This window comes from Hyalella azteca, unplaced genomic scaffold, assembly GCF_000764305.2.
Source record: "Hyalella azteca isolate HAZT.00-mixed unplaced genomic scaffold, Hazt_2.0.2 contig2381, whole genome shotgun sequence".
Classification (NCBI taxonomy): Eukaryota; Metazoa; Arthropoda; class Malacostraca; order Amphipoda; family Hyalellidae; genus Hyalella; species Hyalella azteca.
The window spans coordinates 48,795-67,977 of NW_025932658.1; the positions used below are offsets into that span (position 1 = coordinate 48,795).

General features: G+C 36.2%; 1 protein-coding gene across 1 annotated transcript; it reads right to left on the reverse strand.

Annotated features, from left to right (window-relative positions):
- Positions 1-8,079: 8,079 nt before the first annotated feature.
- Positions 8,080-8,346, reverse strand: LOC125179521 (keratin-associated protein 19-4-like). Its single transcript, XM_047885553.1, has one exon. The coding sequence runs from the start codon at positions 8,344-8,346 to the stop codon at positions 8,080-8,082; it is 267 nt and encodes an 88-aa protein (XP_047741509.1).
- Between the last annotated feature and the right edge of the window lie 10,837 nt (positions 8,347-19,183).

Below are 19,183 nucleotides of genomic sequence, written 5' to 3' on the forward strand. Positions count from 1 at the left end.
CATGATTCATGGGACACTTTTTTCAGACAATTTGGTTGTTGAAATTCTAAAGCTTTTGTATATTGCTCAAATTTTGTTGATCAGACACTATTCAGAGCCAGCCAGTCTTAATTTCATGCTTTTTATAAGAGCCTTTTATTTTCGAACGAGGAAACGTCTATAGATGCCTAAACAATTTTAAAATCCGACTGTTAATAAATATCATTCGTGGGCATTTCATTAATATTTATATCGTTTGAACAAAAATATATAATAGTATATAGTAAAGTGGTTTAGGCGTTAGTGATGCATATGCGTTATTAGGCGGAGAGTAAAATATTCATGCACATCGAAATTTGCAAGTAAAAATCGTTTCTCAGATAACACGGAAGCATCAGGAACGACGTGTTCCAGTATGACAGCATAGCTGGTAAAGTAATACTTATGAACGAAGTTCACCAAACACATAAATACAGAAAACGACATGTATTTATTGGACAATTTTCTGAAAAGTCATAAATAAATATTTTAATTAGATATTGATGAAGATATTATGCTATTAAAATGTTATTTTCAAATTATTAGAAGACAGTATATCATTGAAAAACCTTATTGAAATCTTGTCAGTTATTAGATTTATTAGAACCATGTGATTGAATACTGAAAATGAAATGCAGATAAGTGTAATTGTATGACGAGTTAATATAGGAAATCAAGTTTCAATACGAACTAAGATCGCATTGAAGTCATTGATTCCAGAACCACAGAAACTGTAATTATCTTCTAGGATTCAAGTCCTTCAAAACGTTCGGTTCTGCAGATCTCTGCTCTAGTTGCTGAGCACTTGCTTCGAGATCTGTGATTGTAAACATTCTATTGTGTTGCGCTTTCAACATAACCAAATACACTGTGATAATTTTGTCCATATTATTAAGTAATCTTCATTTATTATCAAGCCATCACGGGTTACTCATACTACGTATATGCCGTAAAGAATATATCATTTTATAATCAATTAATTAGGAGGTTTGGGATTTGCGTCTATAATATTAATTGTATATTTGAAATGTGCCGATGAGTTTTCCTTAAAATACATCAGTTTTCAGATCAGTTCTAACTAACCATCAAATAGTATTCTAACGCATTTCTAGAACTCCTTGCTGAATGGTATAAAGTAGCTGCCCGTATGTCCGCATTGTTGGAGGCTGCAACTGTTAATTGTGTGCACATTGTCTGTGGGAGAAGCTACGAAGGATGCAGTGCGTTAAATCTGGGGCCATACTTTCAAAAATCGCTAAGTGAACGTAAGTACTTACGCTCTATTTTCATGTCTGTGATTGGTGGATTTTGCTTGAAAGGCCGTCAATGATTGGCTGATGAACTTGCGATCTCTTAACTTTTTTTTGAAAGTAATGGCCCTGGAGAGTAAAGTGCGACATTACAAAACGAAAATGTTGCGCCACCAGTTACATTACATACCTGTACTATAGTAGCAGGTAAGCCCGGCGTAGCCGATGATCTATCAATCATCGCAATTTTGAAATCCCGTAAATAATATTAAAATTAATTTATAGAACATAAAGAATTACTCTTTTGAACTTATATTTTACATGAAAACCCTCGGTGCTCTCTCGCTAATAATTAAATGCGAAAAGTTAACGTATTAATAACTCACTACGCTGACTTAGAACATATTTTCACTCCCAGGTAATATCCCGAAACAATAAGTATCCTTGAATACGACCTGGAATACGCGTATTCAAGTATCCTTGAATAAACGCTCTAATAGGATTTACCGTGCCAGGATTGAAACGACCAAACAAATATCTATAGAATTGCTAGTTTATGGGAAGTATATTCCCACATAGATTAAATCTTAAATTTCCGTTCTACAAGAAGTATGTTTGGTTACAATTCATTGGTGCCAACGCATTCGCGTCGTGTACAACACATATAGTTTCATAAATCCTTCGCACAAACTTTGCACACATGTTACATTTTTTTGCACAAGTAATTCGCTAATTCTCACATTTTTCTCCGATTCTTCAGGAATTCTGTCATTTTACACATTTTTATCAAATTCTACCTACAGTGCTACAGTATATACTTAAGATTTTTTGGAGGGTATTTTCGCCCACTTATGCTGATCATTTACTAGTAGTTGAATGATATGCTTTAAACCTGCCTGACTAGCCTGCGACGAGTTAACCTGTTATTATTTTATGCATATTAAATGTAATTTGATAACAGTTTGGTTGGCAGAAGAAAAGTGAAGATCTTACATTATTCTAAGCAGGTAATGACCAGAAAATTTTCAAGATCTCTTCACTTCGGAAATTAAGTAAAGTATTGGACAATATTATGAAATGAGCTTTAGAATGCAATTTAATTTGAACATTCAAGAGTTCATGATGTACAGTCTTCATGTTGAGGTGTAGAAGTATAATTTGTGCACAGTGTACAATACATACCAGCTTGCTCAACAACAGTGTTTAAGCTTGAAAATGTGCGTTAACGGTGACGGATTTGTATTCCCTATGACGGACTTTTGGAAATTGGTAGCATATTTTGAGTTAGAGACTTATTTGATGGTCGAATTATTAGAGTTTAATCTCTGTCGTTAGTGGCTGCGATTGTTAGTTTAATAAAAAAAACATCAAAAGTCATAAGACTGAACCGAAAGTCATAAGACTGAACCGAAAATCATAAGACTGATACCGATAGGCTGATAAACCGAAAATTATAAGACTGATACCGATAGGCTGATAAACCGAAAATCATAAGACTGATACCGAAAGTTCCCAGAGAAAAATTGATCAAACGTTGGACACTTGCCTTTTAACTTAAACCTCCACGTTAAGATACGTCCACTGTGAACTTATTTGTACGCCGTGTGGCAATGAATTACAATACTGAGTAAGCCAGATTATATAGCTGCTGCCATATCTAACACAAGATATGACAGCGCCATATCTTATCTTAGCTTTGCTTGGCCATTTCCTGGACATGTATCAAATGAAGGGTTATCTCTACAACAACGTTATTATTTCACATCACAAAATTTAAAGTCGCCTCTTTGTAAAGATAATACGGGCATACTCTGTTATTTCACTATATTTTTTAAGTTCCATCGACAACGCTCATTGTAATTGACTTGCAAATTTTCCTGTTCAGAGATACGGTAGAAGATTGAAGATAAAAGCTAATTTCTATATTTCTAAAAATAGAAATTCATAGCACAGTTCATTCATGAAGTGATCAATTATATTTTTGCATGGGCATTACCTTGAGAACTGTCGTTAATGCGTCCTAGTCATGAATACATTAAAATGAAAATGACAAGCGTAAGTGAAGATATTATGATCATTATATAATATTAGTGGTGTATTCTTGAGAGCACGAATCACGTGAATTTAATTCATGAATACCATGCAGAAACGCGCTGATAAGATATCTTTGCGCGGCAAACGAAACGTGGGAGCAGGTATATATAAAAAGAATATAATTCTTAATAAAAAATTAATCCCGCGCACGCGTGTGAAAATCATGTGAAAATTGATTAGTTGTAGCGAAATAAATATAATAATTGAAATTGAATCGATTGCTGAGAAAAATGAGAATGATGGAAGATTAGAAACAGAATTTTTTGCATGGTATAACTACCCAAACATTGTATAACATCTTGATGAAGCTTCGAAAAGGCTCATTGCCAACTCCACTAAGATTTTTTTACATACTTTCAGATGCGAACGCATGAAATAACTGTATTACTTAGGAAGTTTTTAAATCATTACAAAGGAAGTTATAAAAAACAAATCACTCCAAATCAAGAAAGTACATGTAGCCAAAATTATTCACAAATCGTCTAAGTACTTTGTTTTCCCGAAATTGTACACCTACAAAAAACTCTTAAATCAGACGGTCATCACACCATCACAAAGCGCACTCTTAATCGGCAAAACTGACACTGTATTGGAAGAAGCTGAAACTAAAGCGCAACGCACAATTGTGATAAAAAAAATCGTTTGTTCGTTAAATGCGCAAGAAGACTGAACTGAACTGCAGTATAGTTTTATTGAACATCGATATTAACAGCGTCGCATAATCGAACGGACTATGAAAAACTGCAGGAGATACCAATTGATTGCAGGTAACAAAATATTCCGCCTTTTTGTTACATGCGATCAATTATATATTATCTTCCGCCGTACTGAGTTTAATTGTGGATGAATAACAGCTCAAATCTAACTTCTATATATCATCATAAAATTTCAATTATTTTACTTTGAGTTATCATACCCTTTATGATTGTAATTGCGAGGGGTTTAAAACAAGAAACTTTCTCAAAAATATTTGAAAACATTTCATGACATTTTTGAACAACTAATCGCATGTTTATTTAACAAGAACACTGCAAACTTGAATTCTATCATTCTCAGGGGCGGACCTAAACTGAGGTAAAGATGAGACTTAATCGTACTGCTTGTGTCGTGCTAACCCAACTGTCAGGCCGCTCTGTTCTGTACATGTCTGAAGTAGACGGGATGGACAAGAAGTTCGACTCAGGCGATCGGTTTCCGCGATCTACTGACTTGATGGAGAACAAAACGCATAGGCTGAGGCCAGGCGCCTGGAAACAAGCCCTGTCGAAGTATAAAATGCGTACTTCGCATTTCGCGAAGTTTGTTTTTTCACTATTTTCATCTATTACACTAATAAATAAAAATATAGTCTTATACATTATTCTCATATATATTTTCACTATAGTTACACCTCTCTCCATCTCGATGTAAATGATGCGCGGCTTCCGAGATGAAGGCGGCACTGGGAGGCGCCTACGCTCCTTCCTTGTGGTGGATCTGCCTCGGGACTCGCAGGAGAGAGTCCTATTTTTGTGAGATATGTGGTGATTTTCTTTCATCAAGGTCACATATATATGTCTCGCTTGATGGATGCATTTACAACTTTGTTCCAAAAGCTTAACATAATTTTCATTATGCTTCCAAAAGCTTAAGAAATGGCGCTAGTCTCAACGACATTTATTGACGAGAATAAGTTGGTTGCAGAGACTGAAGCAGATGAGGACGCTCGAGTTTCGGAATGAAGGAAACCAAACGAATAATTTGTGTCGCAGCCTAAATTTGTATTGCGGCTAATTATGCCAACTCGGTTGTAAGGTAATTAATATAATGCAGAGGTTTGCATATTTCCTTTTGGGCACTAATTTAATACATTTTAACTGCTATCAATTCCATTTCGTTAACCAAATGGATGTGCTCTTGGTTATTCAAGTCGACCTTTATTACCGTGCCGAATTTGCATCTCGGACTTTGTATTTAAATATTATTGTAATTCTTATTTCACCCTCATTTTCTATTATAAAATTTACCCTTTTGTCCACTTTCTTCATTCATGCTAGAATTTGAGCTGATATTATACTTCTACCAAAAAATGGATTCGTAGATAAAAATGGAAATAACTCCAATAAAATAGATACAACTCTATCAAAAGGATATGCGAATGGAGTTAAACGATAACTCGGGTTATTATCGAGCGCAAAGCTTGTGAAATTTTTTTAGCATGAGCGTTTGGTCAAACTCAATTATATTTACAAAATTCGTTAGTTGGGAGATTAAGGTATCATTATTTTTAGGTTACGGACGGTCTATTTTATGGCCTTCCTTGCCATAGGGAGATAAGTATCACGATTGATGCCTTCACTAATCTTCACATTCAAATGATGTTCACGAATTTTATGTATCATGTCGAACATAAATTCATCCTCCTCTATGTCGTAGGGATCAGTGAGGCCGAAAATGACATATTTATTAATGTATATTAATAAATGAACACAAATTAAAATGCAAGTAATTAATTAGAAGCAAAATCTACAAGCAAACTTCGGTTAAATTTTGCTTGATCGTCAAAATTCTTAAGCGCATAGGTGCGCACAATCATGGTTTATAGCTACGTGTGCGATCATGGTTATGTACACTTTCTTCGTTGATATTTTAAACATTAGAATTCGGCAAGATTATTATTAATTTCCGAGTTTCTGGTTAGAATTCTAAAGGGTTACGATCGTCCAAAATGTCAATATAAACTGAGAGAAAATTAAATTCAAGGGACGTACTGGCTGTATAATTGAAAGCAATGTTTGACCAGCACTTGTAGCGGGCAAGCCACTCCCAAAAGCGGCTCCTCTGGCCGAACGGGAAGAGTTAACTGCGAGAAATTCATGAGATATTTTTTTCTGAATATCGATGCTTTTTTTTCTCCTTATGTGGGTCATTTTAACCCAGTTTTGTTATGAAAAAGAACTTATCAGTGCTATTTGCAGCGAGGGTGCCACTTTTTGGACTAGATAAACCGTCCAATTTTGAGTGCTGGGAGCAGCTACCGTAGAAGTTGCGGCATGTAAGGCGATAAACGTTCAACAAACCGTCGGGCGAGAGATGAAAAAATGTAATGATCGCTCAGGGTGCCAACATTACGCTAAGTAAAAGTCACAACGGACTAAGTGGCCAAATTTGTCTTAATAGAGCAATACAATCTTACTCTCTGACTGAAATTGGGCTGAACTGGTTGGGCTTAAATGGTTGCATGTAACTATTAATTAACGTCAGTAACGTCAATTAACGTCGCGTCCAGTACGCGTGTGACATATACTTTTAGTCTGTAGCCTTACGGCGCGGCCCTGAGCTGTATTCGGGGTCGCAGCCTCCTGCCATTTATTACAGTTTTGATGTTCCTAGGAGTTAATTAAGCTTCCGCTGAATTAATCTTCATAGGTCACGTTATAGGTAACTTGCTATAATTGCCATATTGTCTTGTTCATGTTATAGTAGTTAGTTTATAGTTCTCTAGTGTGAAGTAGAATCGTTTTCTTGCTTTTGACAGAGTAAAGTAAGCCATATTTCCGTTGACAATTTAGAATTTAAAGACTAGGGCACAAACCATCCACGTAAGTTACTAGTGATTTGTATCTGTTGCCACATTCGTATTTATTTTAGCCAGGAATTGTGCGATACTGATATATTGGTTCTTTAAATACCCATGTATACTTGTACTTGGTATAAATCTTCAGTTTTGTATTTTCATTTGTTCTGATGTGCGGTATTTGTCCCGCAGTTTTACAAGAAGAATAAGGAAACACGGAATGACTATACTACTTTCCTTATCATTGTTCCTGCCTAGCTCGATGAGGTGGCCGTTTGTAATTTAGCCAGGACAACTGCGTTGTCGCGAACCAAAATGCTCTCAGACGAAGGAATAGAAGGTGTTATTCTTCAGCAAATCGCATAACCATCATTAAGTCGTAAAACCATCATAAAGTCGTAGAGCCATCATAAAGTCGTAAAACCATCAGGAAGTCGTAAAATCAGCGGGAAATCGTAAAACAATCAGCAGACGCATATTTCTAAGGGCATACATGCCTGAGTTCGCTGAGCAGTGAAAATTTAATAAGGAAATAAACTACTATAAAAACTCAATAAGTAGACAGGCAGATTAATTTTATTTAGTATCATAATATATTATTAAAGTACAAACATAAAGCAGTATGATATATTTACATTTAATTTTGAAGGAAAAGGTGCATGGATGACAGATGAAAACTACGGCCTACAAACTTTTCTATCAACTCATTCCAAATAGAATAACGAAAGATGTCAGTACACTAATCCAAAACGTGACACATATTATCAGTAAATTTCCATAAATAAAAATTTGTAATTTTGCACCGGTTTATATAGCTGTTTTCATACAAGAACATTTTCAAATAAAGTCGAAAACCACTTTTCCGGTATTAAAACGGTGTCTCCAAACTTCAAAAGCAAGATGACAGATTCCAGCACAGGTTTTAGTAGAAGTTGTGGCATTTAATTCACCAAGTCTTCGTCATTAGGCTCAAGATGTAAACAAACAGTGGATTTGATCCCTCTTAAAAAGTTTCTTTCTTCATTGAAGTCCAAATTTTTGTATCATTAGTGTTTCTGCAAATTTTTATAAAATATATGCCGGCATATTGTTTATATTGCTACTAATTTTTGGAAGGCCGATAAAAGATGAAGAAGAAAAATGCTGCTTCATTCAGTGGTCTCAGCACCAATTTCCATAGCCCATGTGGCCCAAACTTCCGTAATGTCCAAAACTGCGCCCGTAGAGACCTCCAAGATGACCATAGGAATTATACATGGACGAGTAGCCTAAGTAAGGCATATGACCGAAGCTGCCGTGGCCGTACATGCCGTGGCCGTACATGCCGTCACCCAACATGCCGTGACCCAGCATTCCATGGCCCATCATGCCGTACATTCCATGGCCGTAGCCCAAACCGTGACCATATAATCCCATGTAAGGATACATCTTCAATTCACTTCACAGATGAATTCCCTCTTCAATTCACGCCAACCAGCAACTTTTGGTGTCTTTTTCTGGAGATGTGCTACGAAGCTTTACTTTACTTCACTTATTTCACAGACGCGCCGAACGAGATTCGAAACTTCTTCAAATTCCAAGTAGATTTGCAGTCACGAAATCCGGAAGACACAACAAATTGATGGATGCACTATTTCAGAAGCACTGCAGTTCGTCTTTTGCGGTTCACAAAACTTGAATTTGGGTTCTTCGGGAAATTTTTCAGAATATCTTCGCTTTGAAAGCAACGACGGTGTTCGAAATATCACCTGACGAGATGTAGGCAGGATACTTCAGAAACATCTGCTCAGATTTTCACTCACATTTCAATCGGAGAACTGATATTAAATTAATTACTTCTGCTGTCCAACAAAATTATCTAAGTTGATACGAAAAACGCAATTTGCCATTTTTGTTAATTTTGTACGGATTCTCACTAGATGAAGATAATTAGAAGATCGCGTCTAATCAATTGACACAAAATTTGCGGTTAAAAGGAATTACAAGAAAGGAAAATGAATATAATGAAGATTTGACACGATTTTTTTCATGAAATTAAATACCTGATTCTATTGTAGCAAAGTCCATGGGGAAACTTTTCAATTATTAACCGTAAGTTGTTTATTGTTTGCTTGCATTAATTATTATCAGTAACAGTAAGTCATTCTCACCGAAGCCGCTAACGAAGCAATGACGTAAAAAAGATAAGTATGGTCTAGTGAGTCCATAAAACGAATTTTGGAATACATGAAAACAGGAAGAGCAAATTTGTTGAAATAAGTGACCGAGTCTACCAATAATATATTTTCTCCAAAATACTGTTTCATTCAGGTTTCAATTAATGGATTTTTCGATATAGTTATCGATTTTTTGTCGTATTAATGTAGTTTAAAATCGATCATTTCCCATGATTTACGTTACCTATGATTTTTTACAAAATCTAATGAAGATTGGATCCAATGAATTTCCTTTGCCTCAATTTTCTTGCACGTAATTTATAACAAGAAGAAAGATTTTGGTTCACACGGGAATTTTGATACTAGTCTTCCTCGGTCAATGTAGTCGGGCATTGCGTCAATATCTCCTGCAGTAGACTTGTAATTTGTTGAAATAAATTGAACAAAATCACCAAATGCCAGCTAAAACGTTATTAAACATTTACCGCATATACTGTTATGCAAATTAGAGATCTATCAAATCTCAATTATTTCCGTGAAAATTTTAATCAGAACACAAATAAATTAAATAAATTTTCGGATTGACCCATAACCTCATTTGAAACCATATATGAGCATCAATTAACCAGAGAACACTTCACCTAAGAATCTTCTTTGCGATTTCCTTCTTTTCTCTACTTTAATTTTAAAATACTTTTCAGAACTGACACATAACCGACTTTTAACCCGTCTCAGTCTACATAATAACCCTCTACCGCCTGGCACGAGTAACCGGAATAATATTGTCACAAGCATATTTCCCAACAATGATACGTTGCTACTGAGGGCAAAATGACTTGCACTGATGGTTGCCGCCACGTACAACTTTAAAATGTTCTCTGTTGCGTACAATCGTACTCAAGTTGCTACACTCAATAGTTCTCGTATAATCTAAGTTGAAAGTTATGCTCCCGCAGAGTGACATACGGCTGTAGAGGGTTAAAACACTAGCGTTATACACAGTAAACCAATTGAACGAGAGATCAGACTTAATTCGCTGGGGTGTGAGTTCAATCGGCAGTTGAGTGTGAGTTCAATCGGCAGTTGAGAGTGAGTTCAATCGGCAGTTGAGAGTGAGTTTAATTAATTGGCAGTTGAGAGCATGAGTTCAATCGGCAGTTGAGAGTGAGTTCAATCGGCAGTTGAGAGTGAGTTAAATCGGCAGTTGAGAGTGAGTTCAATCGGCAGTTGAGAGTGAGTTCAATCGGCACTGAAGAGTGAGTTCAATCGGCAATTCAATCGGCTTCATTTATATGATGAAAATCTATGTATTCGAGAGCGCTTCTACCTATTATTTTCGCGTACATCTTTATACAGAGGGTTCTCTACCTGCGACACATTTCATTCTCGTATTAAAGGAATTATATTCCAAGATGAAATACTGAGTGTAGTCTTACTTGCTTTGTTCGGTATAGCATGAAAGAGCAATCCAGAAACATCAGGTACCATTCAGGTAAACTTATGCAAAATTACATACTTTCAGAAATTTTTGCATACATTATTAAGTTCAACGTTAGAATTCTGAGCCTCCATTATCAGTATATTTTTTTGCAATAAATGTCTGCTCCGAGCTTATGATCGTATTTAATGATCGTCGACATTTGTACACGTTTATCCCTGCTATTGTTCGAGCGTGACCTTTGCATTACCTGACTACAATTACTCAAGATTTTACATAATAGAGTGTTGACAACGGAGCGGCCTAGCCTGAGCACTCATGGTTTGCATGAAACATTCTTCATCTGTTTAAATTTCCAGCAGATTCCTTAGCTTTTCAATAATCCACTGCATAATTAAGTATACTACTTTATCCAACCTTTCGAGATTCCTTTCATGTTAGACTTGGGAATGAAAATCTTTATTAGTTATGAACAATTAATTTTCAGCTAATAAATTAAGATTATACAGCGAAATACATGCATGCTTAAGTCTAAAGTGCGCATGCGTAAGTCTAAATTGTGCGAAAATTCCTTAATGTTAATAGTTGAAAAGTTTAAGTTTATGGTCTAAGGCTAGTCTAGTCTTTAAAAGTTTAAGCTAGTCTAAGGTTTGAATTCGTTGAAATATTTTAATACTTCACAGAATGGTTATTTTGTTACACGAGCGAAAAATTGTATTTTTATTCAAATCACCTACTATTGCAAGGCTCTCATCTAATATTTTCTTCATAATGTCATATCTCCTAAAAATAATCAAAATAATCTAATTCCAGGACCCTAATTCATCAAATTATCTAACGTATTGGAATTAATGATTGATATGTTCGACCAGGTTCTTTGCTTCAATCCACTTCTATGATGACCATCTCCTAACTATATCTTAAGATTTAATTGAATATTCGAGTATTATGACGCTTTCCAATATTATGCCTGAAAAGGTCATAATATTAAATGCTTCCTAATATATACAGGCATGGTGAGTTCAGCATATAAAAAATGTTATTCACTTTTCTCTGATGGACAAATGTTTCCTTAATGGTTTCTCTGACAAGAATCTATTAAGATGAATGCCGTAACCATACGCTATTCTTTCATGAGTTGAATATAGATTCTCCTTTAATGCAAACTTGTTATGAAAAAATGCGCTATCTCATGTTTGATTGAGAGCAGTATTGAATTTTCGTATTTCTAAAATCACAAACAATCATGTTTTTTCTCTTATTTTATTTATGTACTTTATACTCTTCGCTATGATTTTTTCTCTTATTTTATTTATATACTTCATACTGTATGATTTTCGTGCATTTTTGTGTAAAAAAAATACGAATGTCATACAAGTGCGATAGATGACCGCAGAGAATTCATTGATTTTGAGAATTTGAAAATACTCGTAAGTTTTATATCATTCTAAATGCCGTTAATAAATTAAAATTACTTCCTTAAACTTACCTTACGATCTAACAACGTTATCTGAAGAATAAAAGTACTCGAAATTCGCTGTTCACTTTAGACGTTTCAATAATCTCATATCGTTATCTAATTGGCCAATCACAGCAGTTGCTATTGTTTACAAGATTCTGCGTTCCGGTGAAGATATTATTCAGCTTCATTTTTAAAATTTTATTTAAAATGTCTAAAACTCGAGAGTTGGCGACAGATTTGCGTCAAAAGATCATCGGTTGTCACATGAAAGGGAAGGGTATCGAAGCAAGAAAGCGCGTGGTCAACACTCAATAATGCACACCTTGATCAGAGTCTGCCTGCTATATATGAGTGACGTTCTCCAGCGACGCCTTGACTGTAGCACGTGGCTGCCAGCAGGCTCATACTCCTCAGGACTCAGGAGGAGAGACATGGCCAGAAGTGTGCCGTCAATCTTGATAATAAACGTTTGGTTGAAATTTCAGTGATTTAGCGGGACTGAAATTACAATAAACCAAATTTGAGCAGTTTCATATCATGAAAATGTCCACGAAAACGAGACTCGGGAGTTCCTCGATAGTTTTCAGTTTCGTTTTACCTCTCCTCCTCTTTGGCTCGTTGGTAACTCCAACTTGTGCAGTTTTGTCCAGCGTCTCACTGCCCGGGTCTGCTCAAGGAACTTCGATGCTGCAAGAACTGCTCGACGGTCCTTTCAAAGGCTACGATCTCTTCATCTTTGATGACACTCATTCTTCTAACGTCTATTGGAACGAAGTGCAAACTTTGGACTCTGCTGTTATACAAACTTCTGCAGACGAGTTCGATTCCACGAAGTTTCCGTTAAAGACTTACTCCGGGAAGAACTTTTCCGTCATTTGGCTCATTGATTCAAACGATTTTAAAATTAATAAGCTAATAGAGAAGCCATCTCTGTGGTGTCCACAAAAACTCGTAGTATTGAGCCTGAGCGCTGACGTTGAATTATCTAAACTCATTGATACCAAAGCAATACAATGTTCAAAATTTGCAGTTATTATTACACCGAGTAAAACTTTTGAGACAAGCTTGGTTTATACGACTTTTCCCCTACAAAAAAATTCCCTCACACTGCTAGGACGATGGAATCTGCAAAGCTTCGAGAAAGAAGATTCATTATTCATTGATCGTTTTGCAACATTTTCTGGAAGCATTTTGCAACTCGCATCCTGGTGCGACGATTACCCTCTGCTTTACGCTCTGCCTTACCCTCACAATGACACATGCGTAGGTTCTAACATAGACGCTTGGGATATCGTGAGTTCTCATTTGAATTTCACTTACACATTGGAAATGGAACCTTTTGATCATATGTGGGGGTCATACGAAAACGGCACGTGGAATGGAATGTTTGCAGAAATGGCCTATCATGGAAAAAATATTACAATCAATTCCTTCACGATAGTCCTTGATCGATACATTGCATTTGATTCGACGTATCCGCATCAGGCCGAAGCATTTGCGTTCATGGCCCGTCTTCCCAAGCCTCTGCCGAAGTGGAAGTCCTTCCTTTACCCCTACGCTCGAGTTACGTGGATCAGCATCGGTGTTGTAACCCTGCTGGTCGCTGTGATGTTCCCGATCCTGATTCGCATAGACGTTGGAGAAGATTTTTCACGGGATGATTCTTCAGAATTCCAGTTCAGTAAAGCGTTGCTAATGGTAAGAATTCAAAACACTCTTTGATGTAAAAATAATTTAATTTTCTAGTGTCGGTGTGAAAGAAGAGATCTTATTTTAGACTAATTTCACGATTTTATATATGATATATGAAAGAGTCATATTACAACGCCACACATACGACTTTAAATTATACGATTTAAATTTACATTTCTACCAAATTAGTAGTCTGGCTGAAAGTCGGTTTTTGTTCCTCTCATGCATATATATTTGTACTATGGTTACGTATGGGGTTCGCAGAAGTTTTTTCCTTAACACGTTATCTATCGCTGGAAGACCAGAGAGCAGATTTTTATCACTCAATAACACGTTGTTGAGAACGAATAGCACCAAAAATTATAACACCAATACAAAAGCTTACGATACAACACCAACACTAAAACCTTTACTAATATTTATCACAATACCTTTTCGGGCAGTGGTCGTACGATTACTAATGTATTTAGACCAGGGAGCAGAGCACTGATTTTGAAATAATGAATTGATTAGTTATGCAGAAACAAAACTTTGCTAGAGGTTGGATATTAGGGCGATTATTTTTCAATGCATTCACCCATTAACATTTAAGAAGAGAATAATTAAATTAAATATGTACGTTTCGAATATTAGATTGACTGCGTGTAGGTGATACCAAATACGTACAATATGCACTTAAAGATGAAACATTGGCTTTAGTCGTAATTGGGTGCAACCTTAAGAGCCCGGTGGAGCGGCCACCAGCCTCGTCAATCCCTATGAGGGTTCTTAACAATGAAGGCAACCAATAACTCTCCTCCTAAATAAGATACAAGTCTGAAATTTGGAATGGTGATCTGGCTAATTATTTTTAATTAACGGACAGTAAGATATATTATGTAAACTATGTATTACCACTTTTATCACGAACAAAAATTTTAAACCATATGATGATCGTAAAATGAGCGACTTTTTTTAACGCGACAACATTTTCTAACATTTTCGCGACACATGCTAATTTAACTATTTATTCTTCATTGATCTCTACACAAAGCATTTCTGAATTATTCTTTTAGCATTAGATATTAGTCGACATTATTAGTGGTGAGTGAAAATTCCGTAGATTTAAGCAAGACCTGACCCATTGTCGTACCAGGTGTAGGCGCAGCCTACCCTATATGGCAATAAATCTTCTGTCGTTCAAGGTAAACATTCCTTCTTCCCTCCCTCTTCTCTTCGCAGTTCCTTTCGACCAGCTTTCAAAGCCCTTGTCTGAAGCTGCGGAGTCTTTTAAAGGGTCTAAACTAACAATACACGTTTCCATGCATCGTCAATAATATGAAAATGTTGTTAAGGTGATCGTAAATGAGCATCATGCGTTAGGATGATTACGAAGAGTTAATCGAAATAATGTTTTAAAATATGAAGTGACCGAATGCATAAACAGCACAATTTAATATAAAATTTCCCATTTGCTACCACACGAACGATTATTTTAATGTAAATTATTGAATTAAATGAGCTAGAATATAGCATATTGAATTCTAAACCTTTATGGTACTATGCAATCATGGGAGCATTCATGTCGATCTTGAAATTTTAAATGTCAGAAATTCATTACAAACGGTTGAGAAATGTATTTAAATTCATATCATTCTACTTCTGTAGCAAAAATTTCATGGTTAAAAGGAGCCCTCAACAATACTTTGCACATCGCTTAATAATTTTTTAATGTTAATGTCAGACTCGGCCCACTGAATTACTGTCATACTGAATTACCGATTCAAATTATTATTATTGTGATTGTAATAGGATGATTCATATGATAATGAAAGAGGAAAATCTAGATATATAATTTTTAAAGCTATGATGCGTGTTCCCATGAACAGAGTTCCGAATTAATAAAGACTTTATTCAGAGCGGTTTCCTCGATTTCCTCCACCTCGATTTTTGTTGTAATGGACTCTTCCTTCCAAATAAAATGGAGGTCGCGCTAAAATTTTTGTACAAATTACGAAGAGATAATCGTAATTATGTTTTAAAATATGAATAGAACGAATGCATAAACAGCACAATTTAATATTAAGTTGTCATTTACTAAACTTGAACGATCATATTATTTCAAGTAATTGGATCCATCTAAATTTTGTATTCCTGACACTCGTTTCACCAGCGCTTGGTTGTCGTACAGTACATCGCTGTCTGGTTAATAAATTAATCATCGACTTAAATGAGCTGGAATATAGCAATTTAAATTCTATACGTACATGATCTGTGCAGTAATGAGAATATTCATGTAAATGTGTAACTTTTTAAAAACGGTTAAGACATGTATTTAAATTGATATTCTATTTCTGTAGACATTTTTTAAAGTCTAAAAATTACAACAACACATTGCATATTGCTTAATAATCTGTAATATTAATATCAAACGGAATATTATTATCAGCCCACTGAATTATTATCATACTGAATTACTGATTTAAATTATTATTACTGTGATTGTAAAAATTATGATTTATATGATAATAAAAAGGCAAAAATAAATACCGGTACTTAATTTTAAAGCAAATAACATGAGCGAAAACCATAATGATGCGAAGTAGCATGGTACGGATTATTATTGTAAAAAAATTTGCAGCTATATTTGCGCAACTGCTACATTAGTATTACATGAGACTGCACGTTCAAATAAAGTTTGTATCCCAAATTGTTGAAGTCAAAACATGCCCAGTAGTTTCTGAGGGAACCGCAAGCACATAAATCTCTCTCTCGGCGCTGTCAAGTGCCCCTTCATAGCAGAATAATTATGCCAAATTATAAATTACTTCACACTAGTTAACAAATGTATGTCTCGACGTAACTAAAAAATCCCTGCACAATTATTAGTGCAGTTCATACCTCACTATTCTCGCGCACCCTCGGCCACGTCACTACCCTGCAAGACGCTGCTGCCAAAATTTACCCTCAGTTCGCCCAGTGTGCCGAGCTTGGAGTTGGAGCGTCCGTGAACGGGCCTCTTAATGCTGAACTTATCCATGACAGGTCGGAGGTGCTCTGGTGGCACAATCCATGAATTTGTCCACATTTGGAGTGGGCGAGTGGCGGCGAGTGTGGATGGCAGTCTGGTATATGGGGTGCGTTGTTTTCATCGCGGCGTACAACGGAAACCTCATTGCGTTCCTCACAGTTCCGCTCTACCCCGTCAGGATAGAGACCATCAATCAGCTCGCTGAGTCACCACTGAGGTACGGTTAGAAATACTGGAAGAGCAACGAGCAAGACAAGATATTTTAACACCATTTTTTTAAGTGAATATATTTATTTGTATTTTTGCCCTGTTTGGGTTGCATGTGTCAGCAGGCCATGGGCCTATTTCTTCAGTGCCGACACTTCTATTCGACTTCTATTCTTCTATGTGAATCAGAGATCAATGAACGCTAGGTTGTTCCATCGTTCACAAACGCTTGTAAGCTGCAAGGAAAAATATTTTTTTTGCGCGTTTTTATACACCTTTTCGTATAATGAAAAATTCAAATGCGTTCTTCCTATATTGTATATGATATTATTCTGGCACTGTTCAATTTATTTGAAACTACCTTACCATGTTTTAAACCAGGAATTATCATGGTTGAACTCACACACTATGTTCATTTTTTTAATCGTAGATTTATCCCAAGCGGGCTTGCATCGCGTTAAGAAACTGTACCATCAGAAATAACGCGAATGAATAATGGCTAGGGGCATGCGTTGGAACTTTTCATTGCATTGCAGAATTTCTTCCCATTGCTTTTGTATGTGTATTGGTTCCTAAGTTTAAGGTACGTACTAAACGTGCAGCAGTGAGCAACTAAGCATGAACACCAATCAAGTCCATGTCGCTCATCAAATATTTTCATGTCCGTAGTTAACCTGTTCATGAAACTAATATTATACTGGGAGTACAATATCGACACTTTCTAGAGTCGCCATGTTGGACTACGGAGAATTTGTCCCTGATGCTCTGAAGTCTTCCACTAACAACGTATTGCGCAGGCTCGGGAACAAGCTTGACCTGGTTCCATTAGGTTAGTGGCGATGATTATGTTTATATAACAAGAAAACTGTTAAACCGTTTGTCTGCTGTCGACGACTGCTCCTAGCATGCCTATGTAGGGACGAATAACATTGGAAAATCGTTGATGTAATGTGTTTTATGTCTAATCACCTTTTATTTAAAGACGTTACCTTTAGTTATTAGGTCTTCTAAAGTTATTAGTTACCTAAATGGCCTACTATAGGTGATAGATATTCTCTTTACTAATCGAATGATATGTCTCTCAATGTTGTAGCGCGTGAATTGAAGGAGAATTTTTTAGATTTTTAAATGGCCCCCTTTTTTGCCGTTTTCTACGCATTTCACGTTTTCTTCCAAATTTTTCAACGAATACATTGGAGCAAAATATTTTTCTTTTTGTGATTTACACATGCATACGAAGTTTAAGAAAGATCGGTCATTTAATTTTGGAAATAATTTTGAGAGGAGACCCACCCTTAATTGATCTAAAGGATTTACGTAATTTAGTGTTTTCCATGCTTATTTGTGGTTATACTCAAAGAATATTTTAATAGCTTTGCAGCAGCACTTGCAGCGAAGGATAAGAGGAGTGATGCTTATTCGCTTTTCGCAGGTCGCTACTACGACCCTTGCATGGAGATGGTTGAGAATGGAACTCACGCTCTCATCGATGGCTATTCCTACCTGATGAGGTTGCGGATCTACTATGGAGTCAGAGAAGAAACATATATTCTCAAAGAGCAGGTGAGATGACTTCCCCGTCTTGTAAATAAACGTATATTTACATGAAACTTGACACAGAATTTGATGAACACAAAGCATTCCTTATTTTAATCTAACGTGCCGTTCGCAGATATATTCTGGGCATCTCGCTTGGTTCCTGCCCAAGTACACTCCGTACACCGAAACCATTTCCAACACATTGCATAGACTCGTTGAAGCCGGCATTGTCGGTAAACTCTACAGAAATCACTTCGCTAAAACCGACGTCATCGTGCAAGGCATTGTGAGTTACATCGGTTGCAATAAGACGGGGAATGGAAAAACTATTTCGGTGCTAGTGAACATACCAGTGATTCATTGATGGTTTGAAATTGTGTAGTTTATTTTATGGTATAACACACTAATCTTCCATGGCTTCACCGAAGTTGACATACAGAATGGAATAATTGACAAGCTATCTTTCGAAATTTTCTCTTTCACTTTGTGACCGAATCACCTCCCTCACTTACCATCCTATGAGCACCACATATACGGCGTTTTTTCATTTGATGGTGCATTTTTAACATGAATAACGCATGTACGTATTTTGCACTTTGCGTATTTTTTCAGTGCCGATTGGATGATTCTTATTTTTAATCATTTTAATGATAACTCGCTCCTTACCCACGGGTGACTCTCTCCTCACTCATTAGTGTGATTCTCACCTCACCCACCATGGGGGACTAAGGAGACTCACATACCTCGCAGGCGTCGGTGTC